Genomic DNA, 27,376 nt, shown 5'->3' on the forward strand with positions numbered 1-27,376 from the left:
ACAAGTACTGTTTTTAAAGATTACGTGTAGGACGTGAAACCCTTCACATTTGGACCAAACCAAGTTCTGCGCATAGATCTGTTGGCTTTCCGTCAGTGGGTCCGCCTTGCACTGTTACAGAAATTGACGTGTGTACTCGTGTCAACCTCCAGTAAGTCAGATTTAGAAATAACAGCAGTCTTGGAGAGAATTAAGCAAAAGACTGCTGATAGTTTTGTGCCTGCGTGTTTGTGCTTGTTTAGTTCTAACATGAGGATATCAGCACTCAAACATGCAGAAAAATGCTCACATAGCTCTAGAAAATGATTCAACATGGTCTTTATTCAAGACTTAACTTTATTTAATAAAAATAATAAAATACAACTGAATATGAATTGTAACCTGTTTGGTGACAAGCATAAGCTCACTGTTAAACTGAGAAAGATAAACATTTTGTGGAACAATGTTAATCTAGGGGGGATCAAGACAACGGACAATCAAATTCCCAAAAGAGGAAGGAACGCCCAAACACATACACACACACAAACACGTACACACAGGAGCTAGCTTGACTGGACTCAGCAGAGGGAGCTGATCTCGCTCTTGCTGCAGCCCCATTTGCAGCAGGCGTTGGACAGTCCTACTACCACATCCCGGCCCTTCCGGCTGGAGGTGCGCAGGGCTTCCAGTACTTCATCTGAGATGATGGAGCGGGCAGGCCGACTGAACTCAGAGGCCTCCTGCCCTCCTTGCACCATTTCGAAAGAGATGGGCTCAGTGTCATGCTGGAGGGAGAACTTTGGGTGAGAGGGCAGCACCAAGCCTTCTGCAGCATCTCTGATGTCTGAGCCAAACGGGTCTACACTCAGGTCATCTGTAGACAAAGCATGAGTTAGGATCAACACCAGTTTTTGCTCATTTCACCATTACTCTGAAGGGCTTTGCCAGTTATACTAGTTTTACTCATTGCTTAGATGATTATAACTGATATTCACCAGGTGTGGGGAGTGATCACGTCACTTCCAGTCAAGCACAGTCTACTGATTTCCCAGCTTAAAGTTATCTGTTTCAGTTCACCAGTTAAGGTTTATCAGATGTGTTAGAGTGGTCAAATTGGATACAAGTAGATCCAAATGTGCAAGCACTTGCACTTATGCATAATCATTCAAAATGAAAGAGGATGTAACCCTAGTTGAAGCAAAATGTCACAGGAAAAATGGAACTGGTATATAGAAGACATTCCTTAGTGAAAAATTCATAAAAGAGGATGTTAACTCCTCATGGCCAGTATAGCTGAGAATAGCTGAGAATAATGAAATGGTCTACAGCTGAGAGCTGAACTTACTTCTCCGACTAGTAATATTGTACATACAGATGCATGTATAGTAAAGTGTTGGGCTGTTATCTTACCTGTGCTTGTGATGGAGCGTCTCCAGCGTGAGCCTCCGCAGGTGAAGATGACTGCGCGGATAAATTCACGACCACACAGTTTCACCCCATATGAGGGTCCATCATACGCCCTCACTCCAGCCAGTAGCAGACACACAGCCAGCACTGTGGCTTTCCACATAATGGATTAGTTGGAGAAAAACTACGGCTGTTAGAACTGTAGAAGGTTGGCAATAAGTTTCTCGTCTTCTAATGCTGGCTGTTGTAGCTCTGGCTTGGTCGAAGAGATTTTGGATTGTCCTAAATCCCAGATCTCCTTTATAAAGGAGTGTGACAGATACAAAAGTGCACACACACCCACACAGTGTTCGTCACACAGACCCACCTGACTGAAGAGTCACAGATAACCCAATGATACAAAACCAGAGACCTTTCCATAGACAAAGCAGTGACCTGAAAAGGCATAATTAACTAGCACCCAAAATGAAAAACAAGAGAATCTGTTGCAACAGATTAACAAGGACATTTATATGTGTAAACGCACTTGGCATTTGTTTTCTATGTGTATAACATTGTCTGTGGCTTTTTACTACACTCGCTCTCCAACACACTTAAACTGGACACATCGAATTTATTATTTTATGTCAGTGGCATGGGTTTCATTTAAACTTTGGGTTGGACACACTGGTACTCGAGTTATCATAAGATAAACTTTTATATTATTATTATTATTATTATTATTATTATTAATAACAACCAAGTCTGTTGCAATACAGAATATAATGAACAGACATTATTGCCTTTAAATTATAATGTCATTTTCAATAAGATTCTTTATTCTATGTAACTACATTGTTTTGAAAGAAATATACTTACTAAATTCAACTGAGAGGCATACGTATGTATGGCTTAATTCATATTCTTGCCTCTAACTTTGTGGAGAAATATGATGTAAAAAGACAAATTCTAACATAGTAATGCCAGTTACACATAGTAATACCAGTTATGTAGTTATATAGAATAAAGTAACTTTTGAAAAGCAAATATGGTTTATCTTGATCTGATATCTACAATCAGAAATGACTAACCCAAAAAGTCTCATTTCCAGTTACTGGTATCAGGCTGATAAAGTTTAAAACAAGAAAAAAAAAAAAAAATTTGCAAGATGGAGAAGGTAACTTTTGGGAATTCAGAACTGCACGTAAATATGCTGATTCATTTGAAATAGGAGTGGAACATGTTTGAATTTCTGTCTGAAAAAGAACAGGACATTATTATGGGGGCATGTAAGTGCAAAATGCATTAACAAACCAAAAAACAGCAAACTCAGAAATACACCAACTTTAACAGAAAACCTAATGCATTGGTCCTTATTCATCCCATGCTTGTTGCTGGTTGGACATGGGATATGACTACAACGAGGAAAAAGAACTGCACTTTTTCACTCCGTAATCTACTTAGCCTAGCAAAAATGATGTCATACGAAGGTACTTATTATAGTGAGGAGAAATTCTTTCTTCTGAATAATCCGGCTTCTTTTAGGCGGGTTTCCTGCATTCACATACTCAAATTAATATTGTGCAAAGCTGACAGCATATTTAGTACTCATCATATTAATACCCTTGATAAATAAAACAATCAGTTGATTCATATTTCCTCTTATTGTCTTATATCCTCCAGCTCCCTGTCAGAACATTGTGTACTGTAGCCAGTCAGTAACAATGCTCAGAAAGGACCTACTATTTCAGTTTTGAGTTACTGCTGATGTGTATCTGATTTTGCTGTTATGTTTGTAAATTGTTGTGTATTTTTGGTGTTCTTTTTATGTTTTTGGTTTGCTGTTGTGTTTTTAGTTTGTCAGTGTGTTTTGCACTTATAGGCCACTGTACTTGACAGTCAACCAACCACTAAATATCAAATATTAAACAGACCTTCTCTTAAAAACCTGCAACCTGAAGCAAATAATAATGACAACAAATGTGGAGAAATCAAACCTCTTAGTATATTAGTAACATTCTTGCGACAGTAATCCTACGGGCCTACAAGTTGTGCTGTGTGTATGTGTGTGTGTGTATATGTGTGTGTGTTTTTTTTCTTTACACTTACTCACTGAACCACAGCAGTGTGTGAGAGGTGAGCAGGGCTGACTGTCACAGGCCGGGAGGGGACGAGGTCGAGAGCCACACGAGATGCAGAGAGCTTGACATTTTCAAAAGGCGATAACGCATTTTGCCTATCTTTTTATAAACACATAGCCAAAGGTCTCCAATTTCCCAAATGACAAGGGAATAATTGAATTTGTTATTAGCATGTTGATAATAAAACAAACAGCATGACATTTTCAGGGACAATCACCAAAATATGCACATCCTCACATTGTTAGCGTAGGACAGACAACAGGGCAAGGGCAGGACAAAAAAGTCTGCATTTTTAGGCCCACAAATTAAAGTATTTAAAAAAAAATTTAGTTAATTCTATTCTCTTGGGAAATAAATCTATTTTTCTCTCAGCATTTCATGAACAGTTGATAGGCTGTGTTGGCTGTTTGCTCATTGTATGCAAGTTGTGAAGAAGAATTCTGAAGACCACTGATTAATATCACGTTGTGTTTAAACATTCACCCGGAATTGTTAAGGACAAAATGCCAATATTTCTGCACTATATCGATTTTCGCACCTTCTGCCATTTTAAATGAACAGAACAAGACCGGCTACACGCTCGTGCGCCTTTAAGGCTGCTCACAACTATGACCGACGGCAAATTCGGACAAATAAGGAGCTGTAGACAAGACTGACAGCTTCTCTGGACCAATAAGTGAGACACTACTTCAGCGTCGTGGAGCCATTTGGACCTATCAGTGATGACAAAGGGGGCGGGATGTGAGCGGGTGGGTAGCAACAGTTGCCCGGGTGAGGACGAAGCGCCATAGCCACGGTAGTCCTGGCGACAAGAGCCCAGCAACAAGAATCAACAACAACAGCCCGATTCATTGAAACGCTAAAAATCAAACATAGCGGTGGAAAAATCACTCGGATTAAAAGGTGAATCATTTTTTTTAAATTTTTGCATTCCAAATCACATTAGGAACGACAGGGAAACGATTAGGGTTGTTTTTTTTTTTTTTAAAAAAAACCTAGACTGGATAGAATGTGTCAGTAGCCATTATTTGCACCTGCCCTGCTAAGTGATTGGCTCGAGAGGTGCTCGGCGCAGGGCACAAGCGCAGGCTAGCGGCGATGCGAACCAACACTGCGCTCACAACGCGTAACTGCTGTCGGCCTCGTACAAGCTGCTCGTTGTTATGGCGATGCCAAACGCTACACTGATTGTACAAAATGGCGGGTTGTTAGCGAGGATACGCGAGTCTAGCTAGCCAGCGCGAGATAGCAACCTCGGCTCACTCTCACTGGCTCGCGAGCGTTGCTAGGTAGCCAGCCGCGGCAAATAAACGCCGTTGGCATAGCTACACCGGAGCCACTATTTCCGGCTAAAGGGAAAAAGGTTATAACAAATCTAAAATATATGCTGTGCTTATATAAAGAGAAGGCTGTAACGCACATGTATCGCGAATAGGTGATTTCCTGTTCATTGAGTAATGCTGAGGTTCAGTCCTCTTGTCATAAACGGTTACACTGAGCCGGTTTCACTTCACTTTCACCTCAGAAACGTCCTCTCTATTAAACAGCCATTACACATATACATACATATGAAAGACGTTCACTTCAGTTAATAAAGGGAAGTGGTGTTGCCAAGGTGTTTGCTGTCTAAAAAGTGTGTCTATGGAGACAGTGAAACTATAAATAGCAGAATAAGGAACTGGCATTTTCCTGAGAGGTATTAAGCTTTCAGAAATGCTTTCAGTCCCTCAGTTTCTCAGCAGTGCAAGCTCAGAGCCCGAGCACAAAGAGATCATATTACTAGTAAACAGGACACCAAATCCTCTACCTGATATTCCTTCCTCCTTGGGCAGGGCTTCTGTGTAATGCTTGTTAGGGGAAGACCTGAGTGCAGGAATTTTCTGATATATTGAGGAGACAGGAATACACCATGGGTACACCAGCGGGCACCATGCACACACACACACACTCACAGCCAGTGCTTTCGGGAGGTGGGAGGAAACCGGAGAACCCGGAGGAAACCCACGGACACTGAACCCGGGACCCTGGAGCTGTGAGACTGCAGTTCTATCCGCTGCACCATCGTGCCAATTCCTGTATCTGTCAAAATGAACCAAAAATATACAAAAACATCACAAGTAGGAATCTAAATCTGTACCGAGCTCACTTGTTGAGATTCTCACTATTGATTCCATTTTGAGATCATGTTTTGAGATGCTGTCTGTGATTTTTTGTAGCGTTTCAGCCAGGCGATCTCGATGGCGACTCCAGCCTATGTCGGGGAGCTGCAGCAGACCTCCCAGCCTCCAGCGGGCGCTGTAACCGTAACACCGGGCCAGCCTGTCGTTGTCACGACCGCGGCGCCTCAGCAGTACCTGTCGGAGCTGCAAAATACCGTGACCTCTGTCTCAGCATCGGCAACCTCCGGCCAGGTCACTCCCCCTCCTGCGCAGACCCCGCCCACACAGGCCCCGCCCACACAGACTCAGTATGTCCCAGCTGAGATGCAGAATTCACCCACGCAGTCCGGCAATGCCCAAAACACGCCGCAGTACATCGTGGTTACGGTTACAGGTGAGGTGTAGTGCTGCCTTAGGCCAAACCAGAAAAAAATCTATACTGATATAGACTACTTATACTGATGTACTTACTGTTATATTATAGCTATATTATAACAATAGATACTGTGTGTTATAACAACGTTAAATCTTTTCTAATAATATATTAATATTTGTACAATGATTGTGGACTAGCCTTTAATGGAAGTCTGTCAACTTTCTCTCATTTTTGATTATCCAGCTTTCTGTTTTCTGACACATCTCACTTTTTTATTTCTCTCTTCCATCAGAGGGCTCCATCCATTCCAGCGACTCGGTTTCAGATTCCAGCCCCCCACCTGCAGTGGTACAGACCGGAGTTCCCACTCAGGTGGTGCAGCAGGTGCAGTCAGCCCAGCAGGTAAACACACACACACACACACACACACACACACACACTGTTAAAGTGAAAGAAACCATATGAACCACAGCTTGCTCTAGCTATATGTTCAATCGTTTAGTAAAAACAATAAATCAAAATGATAAAGATTTTTGTGTTCATCACAATGCGAAACCACAAAGTGTCTGGTCTGTGTCATCTTTAAAAAAAAATCAGTCATCACTTCTTTACAGAATGTAGCATCATTTACACAGTTCTTTCACTTGGTTCCTATTAGTTTACACGGAAACTATTATGTCCAGGATTTCTATTTTCTAACAATTCAAACAGAGCAAATGTCAGATAATCATATAGCCTGGTTTAAAAAAACATTATATATATATATATATATATATATATATATATATATATATATATATATTTGCATTTCTTTGTCTTTTCTGAAATTATGGTCATTAGTGCAACTGTAGGTGTACTCACTTTATAAGCAACTCAACACAATCGAGTCCTGGGATCCCGCTAGTCGAAAAGTTGGCTTGCCAGTTTGAGAATTAAAGACTTTACCCTATTTAAAACATTCCCTCTTAGTTATTCCAAACAAAACTCTTTCAGACATTGTGCTGGACATCGGAAACCATATTCAAAAGAATATATATTTCACTCTTAGTCTTAGTTTCATAGCACCTTTTCTTTTCTTTGGCGTATATATACATACACACATATATATCAGCATAAACAACAAACATGTATATATAAATGTATGTATATATAAATAACCACAGAACCCAAAGTGCTTTCAACACAAAATAAACAAATGTAGTTTGCTGACGTACACATGTCAGGCAGTGGATGCAAAAAATATTTTGTCTATACATCTCACCAAGCAGGTCACAATGGGGCAGAAAAGAACCTAAAGATTACAGATTCGGAATTGCACACTTAAGATGTTTCTTAGGATTGTCAAGTATCAGAATGAACTATTAGACAACTATTAAACCAATGATTATATCAACCTATTAGAGAAGCTGTGTAATAAGAATAATAAACTTGTTTAGGATAAATAATTAAGGCCACAGAAATCATTCCACTTGCCAAAACATTTTATGTTAAAGAATGTTTTAATAAGGCTGTACAACTTCTCCATATGTTTAATCTAAAATATCACTCACTGCATGTGTTCATTTATTTTTTATGCTAAGTTTTTCTTTTTTATTAAGGGTGAGAATAATTATATCTCCGACTGTATTATAATGGTCAGTGTATCTGCTATGTGAGTTGTCATAGAAACACCCGATTTACAGAGTCCAAGATGATGAACAGCGCTGATAGAATCTCTGAGTCTTTATCCTGTAATTAATGTGATTTAGACACAATAATGAACAACCTAATATTTGAATGTGTACACACACATGTACACGCACACAATGGGCCTCATTAATGAATATTTTAATGAATTGTTTTTGTGGGCCAAACTGAATTAAAATTTCTGGCAGATTTACAAAAGCTGTTTTTCTTTGTACTCGTGCATGTGTTGATCAGTGCTTAATCAAGTGCATTCGTGGCATTGCTGATTTACATTTGGTCCATAAAATCACACAAAGCGTTGGAACAACAAATTAACAACTAAACAGTAAAAGACCACCTCTTCAGAACTGTATGCGTAAATCTTCCAGTAATGCAGCTCAGCCACTGCAGCGTGTCGGCACGCAAAAGTTGTGCTAATGGAATGGTTGGTCTTATTTGTCTTAATTTATGGATTTGTTTTCGACTGCTTTTTTTTAAATACTTAATTTTGCTTTTTTTTTTTTTTAATATGAGTGTAATTGAAGTAAAGACTCTGTTTAAACTTGGTAAATATATAAAAGTGCAGTAACTCATGTCAGTTATATGATTTGAAGCCTATCAATCGAGGCTCACATTAATGAGTCTCCTTATACATAATTTACACTCAGAAGCTATGAACATTTTTCTGAACTAAATGGATTTTCATCAATACCACATTTCCTGTGTAAACGCTCTTGTGAACAGTTTATGAATAAATGCGGTAGTATCCAGCTTGATAAATGGAGCGTAATGTTTTTCACATTGGCTCGGCTGTGTTGCCTTTTGACAATATTGTCACACTTCACAGCCCTGCGAAGGCTTGTTTGTTTCTCAAGAGAGTTCAGTTTCTCTGTATTTTACCCACAGAGGTCTGTGGTCCAAGCCACATCTCAGCCTACCAAGACTGAACAGGGCACACAATTGAGCGTCACCAGCCTACAGCCTGTACACTTGACTCAGGAGGTGATCTCTCTCTCACGCACAAGCCTCATTTTTCCTTTGGCTCTCACTCATGAGCACATGATTAAGAAAATGTTCATACTTCTACACCCAACCTCACATATTTTCCTACATGCCTATAGAATGTCCAGCATTTTATTAGTAACACATGATCCTTTACAGTACATGTCTAAACTGTTCTCTGAGCTTAGGCAGAGAAATGTGTAATCCTGCCATGTTTACTTCCAGAGTCCTCAGAGACAGAGAATGAGGGAGACAGAGATACAGAGAGAGGAATGGCAGAGAGAGATAGATGAATGGAAGGAGAACAAGGCAGAAGTAGCAGAGATAGAGGAAAGACATATAGGGATATGTGAGGATGCTCACGCTCTGTCAGTCAGCAGCAGAGCAGACTGCATGCTGGAATACACCACACCGTTCCCCATCTTAGCCCTGAACCTGCCTGTGGCTATGCCCTCATGTGCCTTCTCAGTTCCTGTCCTTGCTCTGGGCTGGGAGCCAGAGCAGCTGCTCTACGCTGATGTCCCCACAAACACCGCACACTCCTACTTGTTTGAGGTGGCCTCTGACCCTAAAGTAGGTGGCTTTCATAGGAAGAGATGCATAGGTCGTAGTCTTTCTGAACCTAGTACATGTGGTAGTCATTGTTAAGAAGTTTGAGTCTCGAGGTAAGGATGTTCTCATAACCTGAAGTTTTGAAAATGCTTAGAAAGAGGAAGAAAATTAGCAAGGAAGGAAGTGAGAATGCTCTTATTTTGGCCAGGATGTGCTAATGTCATTGTGTATGTTTCTGTGTGTGTGTGTGTGTGTGTGTGTGTGTGTGTGCATGTGTTCTCATCTACACATTTGGATGTGCAGCAGCTGCAGCAGGTACCCGTACAGCATGTGTACACTAACCAGGTGCAGTACGTGGAGGGAGGAGACACAAGCTACACTACCAGCACCATGTAAGTTTAAGGGCTGACTGTACACTCACTTTCTTTCGAATTGTCACCGTATCAAAGACAAAAAAATAAAAAAATGAAAGGGTCTAATAAAGGGTCTATAGTCTAATTTCAAAGACATCACAGAAAACCTGATTGGCAAAAATGCCATGTAGCAGGGTAGTTTCTTTACTTCAGGCTTTTGCTTACATTTTGTTTTATCCCAGAAATTAGCTCCGCCCCCAGCTGGAACAGCACTGCTCAGCTCAGGCACTTTTTTCTTTGATTTATACCTCTGTTCAGTTACATGTGTTGGTTGTCTGCATCATTTTTACCACTCTTTTGCAAACCTGCAAAAAACATGCAGCACGTGCAACTTTTGGCAAATTTTTTTTTTTAGAAAAATAGGCCAACAGAAAATGACATATTTCTAGGTCATGTTATACATATTTTTTTTTTATGGCATTTGGCAGACGCCCTTATCCAGAGTGACTTACATTTATCTCATTTATACAACTGAGCAGTTGAGGGTTAAGGGCCTTGCTCAAGGGCCCAGCGGTGGCAGCTTGGTGGGGCTGGGGATTGAACTCATGACCTTCCAATCAGTAAGCCAACGTCTTAACCACTGGGCTACCACTGCCCTATGTTCTAGGTAGCTACCAAATATCTTCAACTCTCTTACATCCAGATCTTTACTGATCTCTGTTTTTCTGTACGTTCTAGTTTGTTAACATTGTAAAACTGACCTCTACTGGAAACGCTCATGTTACGTGGGATTATGTTACGAAGACGTGCAAGTAGTAATCAGACCTTAAAAGGCAACTCACGAGGCGTACATATTTTCAGCAAAAGGGGTTTGGGTCAGTTGCATGGAGGGGTCAAGGCTTAGTGATTTCTTTACAATTGTAACTTTCTTTACAACTGCTTCTTGTATGTGGTTCAGGTGAAGGTACCTGGAATAAGCTATACAGGGCAGTTTTGAGCTGTATAGGGCAGTTTATTTGACAAATTGCAGATTTTGAAAAAAACATTGTGGATAATAATTTTTTTTTTTTTTTTACCTCTCCTTAGACGTTCCGGCAGTTTTGTGTACACCGACAGTCCCTTGTACACTCAGACCAGTGGTGCTCAGTATTATGAAAGCACCAGTGTCAGTGTCTCTGCCTCCCAGGCTGCCTCTCCTGTAAATACAGGCTTTGTGACAGGGACAGGGCAAATTGTGACCAGTGCCACGCCTGGCACAGGGGGTGGAGCCACAGCAGTAATCGCAGTGTCAGGGACGGCCACTAACGGCTCTGGGGATGGAGGAGGCGGGGCTAACGGGAGCAGTGGCAGCTACGTGATTCAGGGAGGCTACATGCTCAGCAGTGGTGGAGGCACCAGCAGCAGCAGCAGTGGAAACGGCCAGAGTTACTCACAAAATGCTCGCGTCTCCCCGGCCACCGTGAGTATTAGCGAGGGAGAGGAGAATAGCGTGCCGTCTGCAGACAAAAAGGTATGACCACGGAAAAAATTCACAAAGGAGAAGAGCGGAGCCCAACCGCTCGAATACACCTGTCACTCACTCCGCCACCTTCACCCTTTCCAGTAACAGAACGATGATGTGTTCATCGTTCCCTTTCACGCATCAGAGAGCACAGTCAAAGAGCAGAGGGAGTCAGTAAGTCGCCACTGATCCTCTGCCATTAGGTGCAATGGAATATAAAATTTACTGCAGTTATCAAACCTGTTAAGTTTACCACAGAGAAACAGTATCTGAATGCATAGAATAGTCATTAATTCAAATGTATTCTACAACAGCACTAGCACAGATTTTCTTCTTTCACTGTGCTGTCATGTCCATCGAATTCAATTATAGAATTTAATCATAACTTCATCACGTTTCATATCATAATTTGCATGAGAGAAGAGAATCACCTTTGATATTCATATTCACTCAAAAGGCCTTCAAACATGGCTGTTAGGAGACCCACACAAAGCCACAGGCATCCCATTGGTTACATGTTGTTGCATACCCATATTGTATGCGACGGCACGCTGAAAGATATGACTGATAAGCATGTGTGTGTGTGTATGTGATGTCATGTAACTGCATTGGTGTACATAGACAGCACGGGATGGTGCTACTGTATGAATTAAGGTTGTAATCTGCATATGAATTCATATATGATCACATGGGTTTCACGTCATGTCATTCTGACATATCTCTGTCAGCATGTGTATGCATGAGTGGGAAAGTGCATGCGAATGTGTCTCTGTGTGTGTCCTGTCCTTGTCTGCGTGTGTGCGTCAGGTCAACCCTGGGCTCTCTGTCTGAGTGTGCGTGTGGCTGTGTGTGTGTCTCATCCTTGCAGCTGTCCTCTGGCCCTCAGGTGCAGTGGTTGTTGGATAATTATGAGACGGCGGAGGGTGTGAGCCTGCCGCGCTCCACGCTCTACTGCCACTACCTGCTGCACTGCCAGGAGCAGAAGCTGGAGCCCGTCAACGCTGCCTCCTTCGGAAAACTCATCCGCTCCGTCTTCATGGGCCTGAGGACGAGGCGCCTGGGAACTCGGTAAGAAAACATAGATGATACATACAGCTGGGGTCATAAGTTTACATGCACCTTGCAGAATCTGTAAAATGTTAATAATTTAATGTTAATAACTGTTAATAACTGATGCTCAAGAAGACAACACACTATATTAAGAGCCAGGGGGGTGTAAACTTTTGAACAGGATGATTGGTGTTAATAGTTATTATTTTGTTTAAAGACTTTTTTTTTTGTTTGTTTCCCAAAAAACAAGATAAATATCAATTTACACCGATCGTCCTGTTCACCTGATCATCTGTGTGTATCATGTTGCCTTCTTGAGAATCAATGAATGTTTGCACCTTTTGTAATAGTTGTGTATGAGTCCCAGAAGTGTATGAGTTGTGTGTAAGTGTCAAAAGATGGCTCTCAACAGCATATAACCACTGTTGGAAAGCCACTGTTGCTACATATTTGACTGCTGGGGTCAAATATGCAGAAGATGCTAGAAAAGCAACAGTGGGCAGTTTAACTGCTCGGGACAAACAAGAGAGTTATGAACAACTATCACAAAACATAACAACAGTCACTGATCATCCAGGTAACAACACACAGTATTAAGAATCAAGCGTATGTAAACTTTTGAACTGGTTCATTTGTGTAAATGCAGTTATTATTGTGTCTTGTGGACTATATGTAAACATGTGTTATGTAAAATAGCTTATTCAGGGCAGAACTAAATAAAAACAAAATGCAATTTTTATGATCCTTCGTATTTTTTAAAAATTATTAACATTTTGCAGATTCTGCAAGGCGTATGTAAACTTATGACCCCAAATGTAAACAGCCAGTACTCACACCCCATCCATAGACATGTATGCACAGGCAGATATGTATCTGCTTTGTGTTTAGAGGGAACTCAAAATATCACTACTATGGGCTGAGGATTAAAGCTAGCTCCTCTCTGCTCCGGCTAATGGAGGACCAACAACACCTGGCAATGAGGCAGCAGCCCTTCTCCCAAAAACAGAGGTAATCTATCCTCTATTCTCTACATTTTTTATTCTCTACATTGTCCATAAGAAAATACAGGTCTTGGATGTTGCAATCTTTGATTCATGGAGTGTAAGATATCAGACTCAGAGTGAGAGAGTGAGATAAGATCCATGTGCAGAGGCTCTTCAAATCCAAACATACAAAAAAAAACCTAAACAAAACCTCCCTTCACATTTCAGTTCAAAGTTGGTAACCATGCAGTAATTACAGTACAGGAAAACACAGAAAACATGATATCCAAAGAACACAGCAAAAATGCTGGCAAAGGTTCAAACGTTAGCATAAACAAAGACTCAGAAACTAAATACACAACTGTAATGGTTGGCAGGACTTCACATATTTACAGTCAGGAAGTGAACCAGATATGTAATGGAAGAGACTGTGTTATAATTCCAGAGATTGCGACTTCTGGTGGCAGGCAGTCCTCGGTTGGTATGACGCGCTACCCACCCTGATTGAGTGATGAAATTATTGGCTGGTGGCATTTCAAATCATCTGCTCTTACACTCAACAAGAGCCAGTACAAAAAAAAAAAAAGCTTTTTCATGCAAAACTGTAATTACTGTAACAAAAACATAGCAAATGTCAATTGGAATAAATTAGAGTGGTCATATAATGCTGCTGATTGCTGCTATATGAAAACATGCTTTTTACCAATATAATGGAATAGATTTTGTTAAGCAGCCAAACCATACCCCTGCTTGGATTATCCAGTAAATATACAGGCTTAAAAGCACCCAAGATGCATTTAAAACAGATTTAAATCAGAGAAGTTAAAACACTTCAGGAAGCCTGATAAATTTTTTTTATTAGATGTTATAGAAATGTAAATATATCCGACTTATGCTCCAAGCTGCATTTATTAACCATAAACCCTCCCAATATAGTACCAAAGGCTCATGGTCTGTATCTGCTAAAACCGGTGCCTTTTGAGGAAATTAAAAACGCCACCTCACTGATTTTTCATGCAGCATCCACATTTTGCATAAAACAAATTGAAATTAGTAACAATACAGGAAATGAGTATAATGCGTTGATGTGCATAATAAAAATACAACAAGCATAAATTTCAAGCGTAAATGCATGTGGGGGAAAAAACCTTATCACAGTACAGTCGTCATACTCAAGACTAAAAATATGGTGTGAACAGGGTCTCACTCACAGCTGGTGTACAGTTGTCTTATGGTTGTCTTATATTTATATCAGTCAATTACCCCTGATGTCATACCCCTGTAGGTTGAAGCCAGTACAGAAGATGGAAGGAATGACCAACGGGATGTCGTCAGGGGCGGGACAACAGCAGCAGCAACAGACTTCAGGGCTTTCTGACATCAGTGCCCAGGTGCAGCAGTACCAACAATTCCTGGGTAAGAACGCACCTAGATTCAGTGCAGATTTGCCATCATTAATGAGCAGGTTTAGAAAATAATACATAATAATCTATTGGCAAAAAATTCAGATACTTTGATCAAAGAGTTTACATGCACGTGCGTGTACATACTGTAAGTCAGTCAAGAATCAGATTTTTTTTTTTTATAAAACACAAGTAGTATGTCCTTCTAAAGTTGCATTGCAATCCTAGTGAAAAAAGGATGTGATGTAAATTTTAACCTTTCTGCTGCAAATTTTGCAGGTGTAGAGTTAAATGAAGTCTTTAATCTTTACTGTTTCTGGAGCAGCTCTTCTCTCTGTGGTTAGGTTTGTGCACAGGCCCAGCTAGAGGAAGACCAAAGATATCAGATGATATTATAATTATATACTGTGCATGTTCTGAATAACCTGATTATTGGCTTTAATCCAATTAGCAGTATTAGTATATTAGCAGCAGTAGTAAACAGTAGTAAATAGTCATTAATATGCATGTATACACACTCAGTTACACTTTGGAAAGGCCCAGTGGAACGTTGAAGACTTTGTACCACTGCAAGCCATGCAAATATGAAAGCGCTTTTGTAAACATTTGTAAAGTGGTAAAGAATGCAGGAAATAATATGTAACAGTGTGGAATTTAAGGACATGTCTTAAGGGCAAATGAAATAAGTGAACTGAGTTTTTCTGATTGATTTCCTGTGTTCCTGTGTGTGTAGATGCATCCCGTGCTCTCCCAGAGTTCCCTGAAATTGACTTGCAGGGCAAACCTTTGCCAGAGGGCATTGAGCTGGAACACATTAAGAGCTTTCAGCTACTCTACAGAGAGCACTGCGAGGTAACCCAGCAATCTGTCTGTCTCCAGTCTGCGTCTGTATCTGATTGAAACCCGGATGAAACCATTTATAGCCCTTTAAGTCTTTATATAACAAATTTGATCTTTATTTCTTGATTGTATTTGAAATATAAGCAGTTCAGACTGTGGATGTTGTGTGTAAGTGGGCTGCTTTCTGCTTTCCCTCAGGCCATCCTGGACGTCATGGTGAACCTGCAGTTCACACTGGTGGAGACACTGTGGAAAACGTTCTGGAGGTTTAGCGAGAGCCAGGCAGGAGACACGGCCACGCTGGCTGTGTGAGTATGACACACACTGATGCATCATATCATGTTTTAAAGCAAGATGAAACATATAGGCAAATTTAAGCAGTCCTGTGGCTGATGTGAGTAATGTGGAAATGTACACACATTTATTGGGCAAGTATCAGTCTACCAACACATTGTGACTTGTAGAAAGCCAAACAATCCAGATTCTCAAAGAAAGAATCTGTAGGAGAGGACTACCGGATATGGCTTTAGGAGGAAACTGGTGGAAGCAGCTTGTTCTTTGTTCTTTTTTTAAGTCATGATGAGTCAGAGAAGCGGCTGCCTAAGTCATGCCTGGTGCTGCTTTGCAAGTATGAGCCAGCGCTGCGTTGGAGCCGTGACTGTGACAACACACTGTACCAGGGCCTGGTGGAGATCCTCATCCCAGACGTACTGAGACCCATACCCAGTGAGTCAGCCTTTAAACTCTCACCTCTCGCTCGTCCAATATTATACTTATTTAATTGTACTTGTACTCATAGAAATGCTTCAATACCAATGTCTTATATCACATTTACATTTACGGCATTTTGCATACGCCCTTATCCAGAGCGACTTACAATTATCTTATTTATACAACTGAGCAGTTGAGGGTTAAGGGCCTTGCTCAAGGGCCCAGCAGTGGCAGCCTGGTGGTGCTGGGATTTGAACTCTCAACCTTCCGATCAGGAGTCCAGCATCTTAACCACTAAGCTACCACTTCCCACATGATACCACGTTGCCAACTAATGAACAGATGATACAAAACTACAGCAATCTGGATGTAATATATGATTACTGAAGAGAAACTGTCACGTATAAGAACACTTCAGTTCTGCGAACACTGAGAAATGCGCACTTCCTTTTCCATTACTCTCCACACTTCTCTTAAATCAAGGTGTACCTCGCGGTAATTTTTTAATGATCGTGCTTACTGATGCTGCTCTGCATGCTCAGGCCAGCCATCCTCATGTTTAAACACTGTAACATCTTAAGCAGTGAATAGGAGTTCATTGCTAGCAACATGCTGCAGCAACCTACATAAACAGAGCTACATAAACTCTTCCATGAGGGCCGATTGTTTTTGAAGTGGTTTACTCATTTTGGCATCAGTATCAGAATTAGTATGGACGAGTACCAAAAAAAAAAAACAAAACAGGTGCTTGTATTCATACGTGGTCTGAAAAAACAATATCAGTGCATTACACTGTCATCACAAGTATAGTCCATCCTTTTATCAATCTTTATAATATCAGCTTCTGTAGCAGGTATCAATGGATTTAAAAATAAGACATAATTAAACTTTATCTTGTGTAACATCAATGTATTGACAATACTGAAAATACTCCGGTGTTATTTCATCTCTCTTTACTGCACCTGTAATGTTCGATTATCATGGACCACATGGAGCACTAAGAGAAAGTCTTACTGATGGTTTTATCCAACTTTCAAATGTATTAAAAAATTAATAAGCTTTCCCTGAGATTCCGTAGGATCCATGTGATCCGTGATCACTTTGGGCTTCATTAACTCATAGCCACAAATTCATCTCTCTGAAGAAGCAGTACCATTTCTGAAAGAATGACATTTAGATTTAGAGTTTAAATTTCAAAAATGTGGACCAAAGAATTTATCAGAGTGTTTACAGAATATGTATTTAGCATAAAGTACCTCAACCACCTACTGGCAAATGTGCACTGATTGCCCCAACATCCGCCCTTAGACTTCTATTGTGTAACTTTTACGTACACTGGTTTTCTTTTGTTTTCTCACTACAGGGATATTGACTTATTGGCCTTTGTTCTCAAACATACCCTACAGATGTAATGAATCACAAAACAAAAGAAAAAAAAGCTTTGTTTAAATGCTTTTGTTAAGTGAAAAAAAAAAAACCTTTGTATCGACCTACACTGGGCAACCCATAAACACACTTTCCTCAAGGCTCTGTGAGAACAAACTGAACAAAACCATTAAATCCACTTCTCATGAATAACGATTTCAACATACCACATCTTCTCTGTCCAGGTGCCTTAACTCAAGCCATCCGAAACTTTGCCAAGAGTCTGGAGAGCTGGCTGACTAACGCCATGATGAACATTCCCGAGGAGATGGTCCGCATCAAAGTGAGAAGGCTGTATACTTACAAACAGAATTAACCCTGTAGCAGTCGATAGCTGACTTTTAAAGTTACTTCACGTGACATATGGGTATACAGTGTACACCTTAAATGAGGCTAAACTAATGAGAACCCAAAGATTGAAGGGAAAGTATTTTTGACAATGGCTGCTTTTCCTCTTCTTTGAGCTCCAGCAGAAAGACGTTGACTTTTTTTTTTCCTTCACTGTGCTGATGATTTCTTCTCTGTGTTTGTAGGTGACATGTGCGAATGCATTTGCACAGACGCTGCGCAGGTACACCTCTCTGAACCACCTGGCCCAGGCTGCTCGTGCTGTGCTGCAGAACACTGCGCAGATCAACCAGATGCTCAGCGACCTCAACCGAGTCGACTTTGCAAACGTGCAGGTCTGTGTGTGGGGCCTCACTTGCCCCTGTGAAAGAAGAGACTATAGAGTGCACAGTGGGCTGTGGATGCGCAAGCATCAGTGGGTTCTGTGGGCTGTTTCAAACTTGGTGTGGGACTGACAGTGTGTGAAATGCAGCATATTTTCCATTTACTGTATGTGTATATACATACATAAACTCTGTATAACCTGGAAAATATAAAATGCTTTAGACAAAGTATGCATATTTTGTTGATAAGTGAGGAATAAAACACGATAGGGAGTGGATGTGGCATCAGAAGAATAAAACACTTGACACATGCTGTTAGAGGAAGATAATCAATGATGCTGTTAATGCCGTTTCCACCCTGAAGTTGATTATTTTCCAATGACAGCACACCCTGCAGTGTTTTATTCCTCTTATACCACAGTGTCTGAAAACTTTACCTGACTATTACAAAGCACTGACACTGGAGACTCCTTCCAAAAGGCTAAATAAGTGTCTCCTCACAGAAAGCTTCACGGTATCAACAATTACACACTTTTTTTTATATCTGTTCATGCATGATACAAGTTCCTAAGCAAGTTGTTATCATAGAAATGATAATCTATTAGAATGAGCATTATTATGAACCCTGTAGCCAGTGCTACTCTGTGAGCTGTGCTGTAATTTAAAAGAAAATGAATCAACAACTTTTGAAAAATCAGAATTGAGCAGCCAATAGTGCTGTGGTATAAAATAATCTAATATTGTAAAATGAGTTGTTTTTAGACAGCAACACATTGTCTGCACTAATATCTTGCCTCCCTTTATGTTTTCCCACATAACATTTACATATCAGTTTACAATGAACATATTATTCATTAGCTACACTAAATCAAATAGGAATGGTGTGTAGTGATGGGGTGAGGGAGGAATGTAAATCTGGATCTGCTGCTGGGTCCTGGGAGTTTAGGGACCTTTTTAAATGGCAAGAGAACCGAACATAGAAATATTGGCGTGGTGTGTATGCCATGAGAGTGCTACTAACTAATCATTATCTAATAGATAACACCTTGTAACTTCCGTGGCTGTGTGAGGTGTCTTGATCTCTTGTATTCCAGAGCTAAGAAGGACTGTGCACGCAGCTATAGTTTGATATCTTGTCGTCATGTGTGGGAAAGTGTGAAAACAGCATGACAAGTGACTAGTTTGCCTTTATGAGTGTGATAAAACTATAGGGTTTTTACGCACTAAAGCCACCATGTGTGTGGTCCTGTGAGTATTTCCTGAGATGCTCTTTTACGATACGTGTCATTTCTGAACAAACACAAATTTCACACACATTCTGTCTGTCTCTTTCTTTGTGCAGGAGCAGGCCTCTTGGGTGTGTCGGTGTGAGGACCGTGTGGTGCAGCGGTTAGAGCAGGACTTTAAGCTCACCCTGCAGCAGCAGAACTCACTGGAGCAGTGGGCTGCCTGGCTGGATGGTGTCGTCTCCCAGGTCCTAAAGCCCTACCAGGCCAGCCCGGCCTTCCCCAAAGCTGCTAAACTCTTTCTGCTCAGATGGAGCTTCTACAGGTCAGCCATCCTTCAGCTCCCTCGCTGTAAAGGAAGGAGTTTAGTGTGAACTTTCATTTTACATTTCATTTAACGTTTTATCATGATAATCAAGATAAACTGACCTAGATGTTCAAAGTAAAGTCATTCTAGGTTTTTGTGCATAATCTCCATAATGACGCTGTATTTGATATTTTGTGCTTTCCTGATGGTTGCATCTTCGATTAAGCTCTCACATATAGTGTTTTAATAAGCTGCTGGGTCAACATGATCTGTCAGCACAGCTACAATGCTCTTTGTCTTGAGCTGTAGTGGAGGGATGGAGCAGCATTCTTCCAAAAGATATTCCTTCAGTTGGTGTTTTGATGATGATTGTGGATGTGTGTTGGAGCGTTCTGGACCCCTTCCAGAGTAAAAGAATTCCAAGAAGTCCATTATGATCACAGCACAGATTTCATTTTAATTTATCTTCATATTAAATTTTTATTAGCTTTCTTATTAGCTTTTTTCCTATTAGTTTTTTAGTCCTGAACCTTCCACACATCCAGATGTATTAACAGCACTTGCTGGTTTTATTAAAAATAAAGGTAAAAATTAATATTTAAACTTGTGTTTAGTTATTGATTTTTAGATTCCCTTTCAGTTTAATTGATGAATCAATTAGTCTTAAAACTATGATAACTAAATAACAGCCATAATGACCTTGATATTAGTTGATCGTAATCTCCACCACTGACATATGATTAAGAAAAAAAAAAAAAAGGCAATACAGTCAGGGACCCCCTGGATATACCTTCTGGACCACAAACCATGCCAGTAAATTGTCCCTGATATCATTTTGCCTTTGATTAGTCACCTGTCTCTGTGTAGTTATGAGAGTAAGGAATGGATGATGGCTGTTTATTGGTTTCTGGGAGTTTAAGGGGTTAAAAAATGTAACAACATAACAATACTATTACAGTAATGTTGTAATATTACTATAATAATAATATTGTACTTGTTGAATATCCTGACAAAACATATTTCTTTCTTTCTTTCTTTCTTTCCCTTTCTCTCTCTCTCCCTCCCCAGTTCTATGGTAATCAGAGATCTGACACTGCGCAGTGCAGCCAGTTTTGGCTCCTTTCATCTCATCCGCCTGCTGTATGATGAGTACATGTATTACCTAATAGAGCACAGAGTGGCCCAGGCCAAAGGGGAGACCCCTATCGCTGTCATGGGAGAGGTACACACGCACACACATACATGTGTCATCGTGCACAATATGAGAAAGCGTGATCACGTTTACTGTAAAGGAAAAATGTCAAGTGCTGCAAAAGGTTATCACAGTTTGGTTTTGAGAGTGATCCTCTTTTTTGTTCTTTTCACTGTTAGTTTGCAAGCCTTGGTCGCAGTCTTAACACACTGGATCCTGATAAAGGTAATCTGCCTTGCTAGAACTATTACCATCTCTCTTTCTGTCTGACACACACACACACACACACACACACACACACACACAAACACACACACACAGAACACAAACTAATCTTTTAAATGTAAAAGTTGTAAATCTTAGTGCTAGGGTAGTTTGTAATGCTCACCTGCAGTGAAGGCAAAAGGTTTGTTCACTGCCAGTTAGTGGAAGAAAAATTCACTGTTCTGATTGGGTAGCTTATAACCCTTGTTTGTTTTTTTTAAAGGGACTTTAAGCATGAAAGTGAGCAAAAAAATACTTTTTTTTGAGAAAAATAAATAAACTTTTAAATATACACAAAATAATAAAATAAGAAATAAAAATAATAAACATAAGTAATTAATTAAAATATAAAAAAGAAATAAAAAAAAAAGCTTAATAATAACTAACTAAATAAATATAATATTATATGCAATCAAATAAAATGTAATATTCTTCTCTGTTCCTGCAGAAGGACTAAACAAGTTTAAATATATTAGCCAAAGATATTGTCTGCTTACACACTCAGTTTTGTTGTTGCTGTTCACCAGGTGAAAAGACTGTGTGTTTTCGCTCTGTTGCTCGCTCATGTACAAAATAATTTGTCTGTAGAACATTTAAAGAAACCTTCTATAATGACCGTGATATAATGGGGGGAGGGGGGTTTCTAGCTTATACATTGTTAGTATCTAGTTCTAAGTTACATGTACAATGTCACAGCTCTGAATGTGTGATGAGTTATTTGTACTGTAGTCACTGTTTTGGTGATGTTGTCCATGTTAGTGTTTTTGAAGAAAATTAAAATAAAGAGAGTAAAAAAAAAGAAAAAAAAAAGTAATATTCTTCAAGAGCCAAAGAGAGTCTTTTTACTTTTATTGGGACTTTGTAATGCAGATCACTATTCGGAACAATAATGTTTTTATTTTACTTTTTCTTTAACTTAATTTCTCCCCTAATATGTATTTTTTTTCCATATAAACACCTTTTCTGAGACAGCAAAGAAGTAAGAATTGAATGATTTCACGTAATATTTCTCCGTATGAATAATTTTCTGTAGAATGATCATCTTTTTTGTGCATCTGATCTTATACTCATACACTGACAAGTTTCTCTTGTTGGGAAACCGATTCATTCATGTCCTCTCTTTAACAAACTTGCGTAAACTGAAAAAAGAGACTTTTAGGAATTACTGCTGCTTTGCATTTTTTCTGATCACCTTTTAGAATTTTATCTGGAGTTAAGAATCTCCAGTTTCAGTCTTGTAATGTCAGAGTTAAACTGAAGTGCTAAACACACACACACACACACACACACACAGAGACACACACAGAGACACACACATACACACACCTACCAGCTTCTTCTCTGTCACGTCTGTGATTGTAACCATTCCTTTGTGTGTGTTTGTCAGAAGAGGAGGATGAGGAGGAAGAGGAGAGTGATGATGAGTGTCAGGAATTGGCTCTGCCTGCTGACGGAGCCGCTCTTGGCGAGGAGTCTCTGGAGCCGCCTGCTAAGCTCGCCCGAACCGACCAGAGAGTGCTCTTCAGCAACACAGAGAACTGAGAACGCACATTCCACCACCACACACACACACACATACACACACACACACTTTGTTATGTAAACATAGTGATTACATGCTGCAGTTCACATAACTCTATTCACATATACTTACTCACACATATACACTGAAACACACACAAACACACACACACACACACACACACCTTTAAAGAAATACTTAATGTTTTTTAAACCAATCTTTATCGACTAAATCTGTAGCTTGTGTGTGTTTACCACAGTCCTTGGCACATTTCCTTGTACTGAGAAAAGAAGAGATACTTTACTTGTTTACTTGCTTATAAAGGAAGTCTCAGGGCAGGAAAAATTCATGACGTTGTATAAGCATTTATCAACTGCCCCATAAACTACCCTTAGACCTCAAATATAAGTGGGTTTTAAGTTGTTTATGTTCTTTTATCAGTACAGCAAAACATGCCAAAATGTAATCACACGTACGCTACAGATGTGTAGATATCTGACTGAAAAACTCTGGAGTATTCCTCCTGGAGTAAGACACAATCGCTGGCACGATTTTAATGTTACAGGGGCATGATAGAGAGATGTATTTTACTGATAGTAAACAAACACACTTCAGTCTGAAAAGGGGTGTGTCAGTCAGTCCAACGACCTGCAAACACAGCGGAGATGAGTTTTCTTTGCACCTTCATGCTGGCACTGCGTCTGCCCCACAGAGCTGTGTCAAAGAGAACAGCAAAAGCATGAACAATGAGACACTGGAAATATGTTTGTGGACATACTGGAGCCACTGAGCCACGTGAGCTTCTGTCTGTCAGACTCCTGCAGCCCGTGAGGGTAAAAACGGGCGCAATTAGGTGCCAGCAGAATGACTGTAAACATGTATGTGCACGTGTGTGTGTGCGTGCTGTGTATTTCCTGCGGCAGCCCCGCTGTGTGTCGTCTGTGTGTTTGTGGGTGGACTGGGGCCTTCCTGCCGCGCTGATCTGAGTGAACGTGGTATTTTTGTGTGCGAGTGCGTGCGTGTATATATGTGTGTATGTTGTTCTTAAGAAATGATAATAGTTGTTTTTGTTGGTGGATATTTTCATGCATTCATTCTCTTTTTTTTTTTTTTGTCATTCTTGTTGCCTTTATTGTACACTAACGTGTGTTACATACCAAGTTAAGATTCAGTTTAAAACCTAAAGAGAGTTCCCATTAATTTTAATTCTCTTCAGTCCCTTTCTCTGAATCCTGCCTTATGTTTTCTTTCCTTTTTTACACTTTTGTTTTTGCACTTTTTTGTTGTTTGGTTTTGGTGTACCATTCCAGACTTGGTATAGGATTGATAGTATCTGTGTCGTCTAACTAGAGTCACAAAGTGGAGCCCTTCTCTGTGTTAGACTGGTGATTTGCACTGTTTTGTGCACATTTAATGGTATATTGGTATGTGTATTCAACTCACTCTGGTTTCTGATTCCCTACTGCCTACACAGTTTTACTCAGAGAAAGGGTGTGATAACATCTGTTCAATGCAAAGTGGGCAGGCAGTGATGAATGGAGAAGTGCAGTGTTGTTTTAGAAAAGCATTGCTCTTTTCCCCTAATGCCTCGATTTTACTTTCTGAGATTTCCTACTAACTCTCAGCAACTCGTTTAACACTTTTTTGATTCTGTCCTTGTGGTGTAATGAAAACTGCTTTATGATAATTCGAATCTGTCCCTCATTCTTTGTGGGATCTTACAAGTCGTCATCTCAGATCTGTTTTCTTCAGCTACATGTCCAGCATTATTTATTAGACTGTATATTTTGCGAGATACTGAAGCAACATTGGCTGCACTCGTGTTTACTTATCCTGATAAACACAAACCAGCATGTACTTTTCTTTCCCTCATGATCTTCTGATACAAAGACAAAAAGACATATCACAAGCTGTTCTGAAGAGCCTTTCAGTACAATAGCCATTTTCATAAACTGCAAGAATTTCCCTTTTAAGGTCATTTCAGTTTCTTATTTTAAAAAAAGGAAAAAAAAGAAGATTAAAAAAAAAGAGTGACAGTGTTTTATTAATCTTCTAAACTATGAGGATGATTGTGCCTTTGGAGTAATCAAATGGAATTCAAATGTTTTTAATTTAAGATATGAATAAATTAAGAATTTCTAAAACCGTGAATGTGTCCAGCCTTTTGTTCTGTCTCTAATATACTTTTGGAAAGTGTACCAGTGTTTGAGATCTGAAATGGTGGCAGACACTTTTGTCACTCTAGCTTAATGGCACATGTTGCTTCCTGTTTTTTTTAAAAAAATAGGGTCGTCCATGAAGGTGCTTGATTTCAAAAACGAGTTCCTGTCTGAACGTGGTTTCAAGAAACCATGTGCCCGCAGCCTTTGTGGTTTCCTCTTACATCTTTTAAGGAAGTCAATAATGAGAAGACTGCACTGGTTCTTTGTAAAGATGGCTGAAAAACACAGACCGGAAAACCAAGCAGCCATGCCTGCATGCAGTAGGTAGGTCATTCTCAGACAGGTGTTTGAGCCTGATGCAGAACCTAGAATATGTAATGTATATGCTAGTATATGAAAGTATACACTCACTGATCACAGGCTGGTTTGATTATTTCAGAAACTGCTGATCTCCTGTGATTTTCATGCACAAAAGTCTGTACAGTTTTGGGCAGCAACAGCATGAATCCATCGATCCAACCTTGTGTCAACAGTCCAGGCTGGTGGTGGTGGTGTAATGGTGTGGGGAATGTTTTCCTTGCACACACTGGGCTGCTTAATACCAGGCAAGCATGGCATGAATGCCACGGCCTAAGTGCTGTTGCTGACCATGTGCATCTCTTCATGGCCACAATTTACCCATCTTCTAATAGCTACTTCCAGCATGATGATGCACCATGTCACAAAGCAAAAGTCGTTTCAAACTGGTCCATTAACATGATATTGAGCTCAGTAATGTCCTCCCCACTCACCAGACCTGAACCCAATAGAGAACTTTTGAGATGTGGTAGAATGGGAGGTTTGCAGAATGAAGGTGCAACTGACAAAATCTGCAGTAATTATGTGATGCACTCATGTCAACATGGACCAGAATCTCAAAGAAATGTTTCCAACACCTTGAGGTCCTACCCAGTATTACTATGGTGTTCCTAATAAAGTGACTAGTGAGTGTATGTATACATGTTTGCATATAAGAAAATTTGAACACTTTTATACAGGGCTGGCTAAACTAGATGAGTAAGGATAATATTTGAAAAAAAAAAGAAGAAAGTCATGTGATCTTTAGAATTTTTTTGCAGACACACACACAGACTCTTGTGCCGTTTTTTAATCCAAAGTAGCTTCCGTCTGTAATTGTGGACCACAATAGGAAGTGTCATATAACACCCTTTCCTGTCTCTCTCACCCCCCACCACACACACACACACACAGAGAGAGAGAGAGAAAGAGAGACTCTTTCACAAAGACCAGATAAATACAGTAGCTTTTACAACTTCCATACAGTTCAGCACAAATCACAGATCGGCCAGTGTACGGTTTGTTGTTGAAAGATTACATCTTCAGTTTTGCACAGTAGCTACGAGGCTAATGTAGCTAACAAATAATGTAAGCATATTACCATTAATGATCATAATACATACTGCATACCAAAAATGATCCCTTGCCTGATTTACTATCACACTGGCTTTTAATTGTTGAAGGAAACACATTAAATGTGTTTCCAGGCATGTCAAAAATAAAGATTTAAGGTCTGGTTTTGCTGTTAACTCCTAAAAACAAATGTGAAAGAAGGTCTTTTCTCATTTTCCACAGGCATTCAGTGTCGTATTAATGAGAAATTGTAGAAGTTGTGGAGACACTGGACTTCAAGTTTGTGACTGTAAAGCAGCTGGATGCCACAGTGGCACTGAGTTACAGCAGAGACTTGACTCAGCTAGTTAGTGAAATTTCTATGAGATGAAATTTGAAGCTTTGGGAGCTGATCTGTTTGGGCCGAGTCTACAGAGGAGGAGGTGAGAGAGCCGGACAGACTAAAGGACTAAAGCGCTGCTGCACTCTCTTCAGATTGAAATCGAACGGCATTGTGGGTAATGTAGGAAACCGTTTCGCCAAAGCGAAAATAGTAAAACTTATCCATGGAAGAAGTTTAAACTAAAACCATGAACTCTGAAGCTCAAATATACTTGCCTATGCTGTTTTAGAGTATTTCCTCAACTTGTTAGCTTGTTAGTGAGTTAGTTGGGACAAAATATCTATTGGCTTATCAACTACATTTGATACACTAGGAAATTAGTGTTTCAGTAAAGGCTGATGTTCACATGGCAGCTATAGAGGGCAGTATAGCACTAATGTTGAAAGGAAGCCTGACAATCCAAAGTCTCTGAAGGTGGTGGAACCCTGCTTGTGTGATGTGGGGAACGCTGAAGCAGATAAAATAGAAAGACAAGAAGAAAGACATTGTTCGAGGTGAAACTACATGGCTGTCAATCAAATCAGCATGCATCTATAGTGCACTACTGATTTGCATAAAATGAACAGACAGTTTCTTAAGCCTGGCTTACAACTTTTTTTTTTTTTATCTCTGACTGCATTCATAAGTCAAAAGCACTGTTTAAATGTTCTTTATCAAAAGAATTATCCCTGAAAATCAGCTAAAATGTCAATCTGATATATTCTTTAAAGCCTG

At 39.9% G+C, this 27,376-nt stretch overlaps 2 protein-coding genes across 7 annotated transcripts; one reads left to right on the forward strand and one right to left on the reverse strand.

Annotated features, from left to right (window-relative positions):
- Window positions 1–301: 301 nt before the first annotated feature.
- Window positions 302–1,674, reverse strand: rln3a (relaxin 3a). Its single transcript, XM_026917039.3, has 2 exons — window positions 1,390–1,674; window positions 302–853 (listed from the first exon to the last, which is right to left on the reverse strand). Exons 1-2 carry the CDS (start codon window positions 1,547–1,549, stop codon window positions 558–560), a joined length of 456 nt encoding a protein of 151 aa, XP_026772840.2. The 5' UTR covers window positions 1,550–1,674; the 3' UTR covers window positions 302–557.
- Window positions 1,675–4,187: 2,513 nt separating this feature from the next.
- Window positions 4,188–26,758, forward strand: rfx1a (regulatory factor X, 1a (influences HLA class II expression)). 6 transcript variants are annotated; one of them, XM_053239192.1, is made up of 18 exons: window positions 4,188–4,409; window positions 5,723–6,059; window positions 6,334–6,443; window positions 8,613–8,708; window positions 9,564–9,652; window positions 10,700–11,123; window positions 11,983–12,182; window positions 13,053–13,172; window positions 14,433–14,563; window positions 15,284–15,402; window positions 15,589–15,698; window positions 15,965–16,116; window positions 17,712–17,809; window positions 18,060–18,209; window positions 19,540–19,748; window positions 20,799–20,952; window positions 21,102–21,147; window positions 22,577–26,758. In XM_053239192.1, the coding sequence occupies exons 2-18, from the start codon at window positions 5,744–5,746 to the stop codon at window positions 22,726–22,728; spliced, it is 2,676 nt and encodes an 891-aa protein (XP_053095167.1). In that variant the 5' UTR covers window positions 4,188–4,409; window positions 5,723–5,743; the 3' UTR covers window positions 22,729–26,758. The 6 variants fall into 6 exon arrangements, with proteins under 6 accessions (XP_053095167.1, XP_026772484.1, XP_053095168.1 ...); XM_026916683.3 differs by having other exon boundaries at window positions 4,189–4,409; window positions 22,574–26,757; XM_053239193.1 differs by having other exon boundaries at window positions 4,189–4,409; window positions 12,001–12,182; window positions 22,574–26,757.
- The last annotated feature ends 618 nt before the right edge of the window (window positions 26,759–27,376 follow it).

The sequence above is a fragment of the Pangasianodon hypophthalmus genome, chromosome 13 (genome assembly GCF_027358585.1).
Source record: "Pangasianodon hypophthalmus isolate fPanHyp1 chromosome 13, fPanHyp1.pri, whole genome shotgun sequence".
NCBI classification, from domain to species: Eukaryota; Metazoa; Chordata; class Actinopteri; order Siluriformes; family Pangasiidae; genus Pangasianodon; species Pangasianodon hypophthalmus.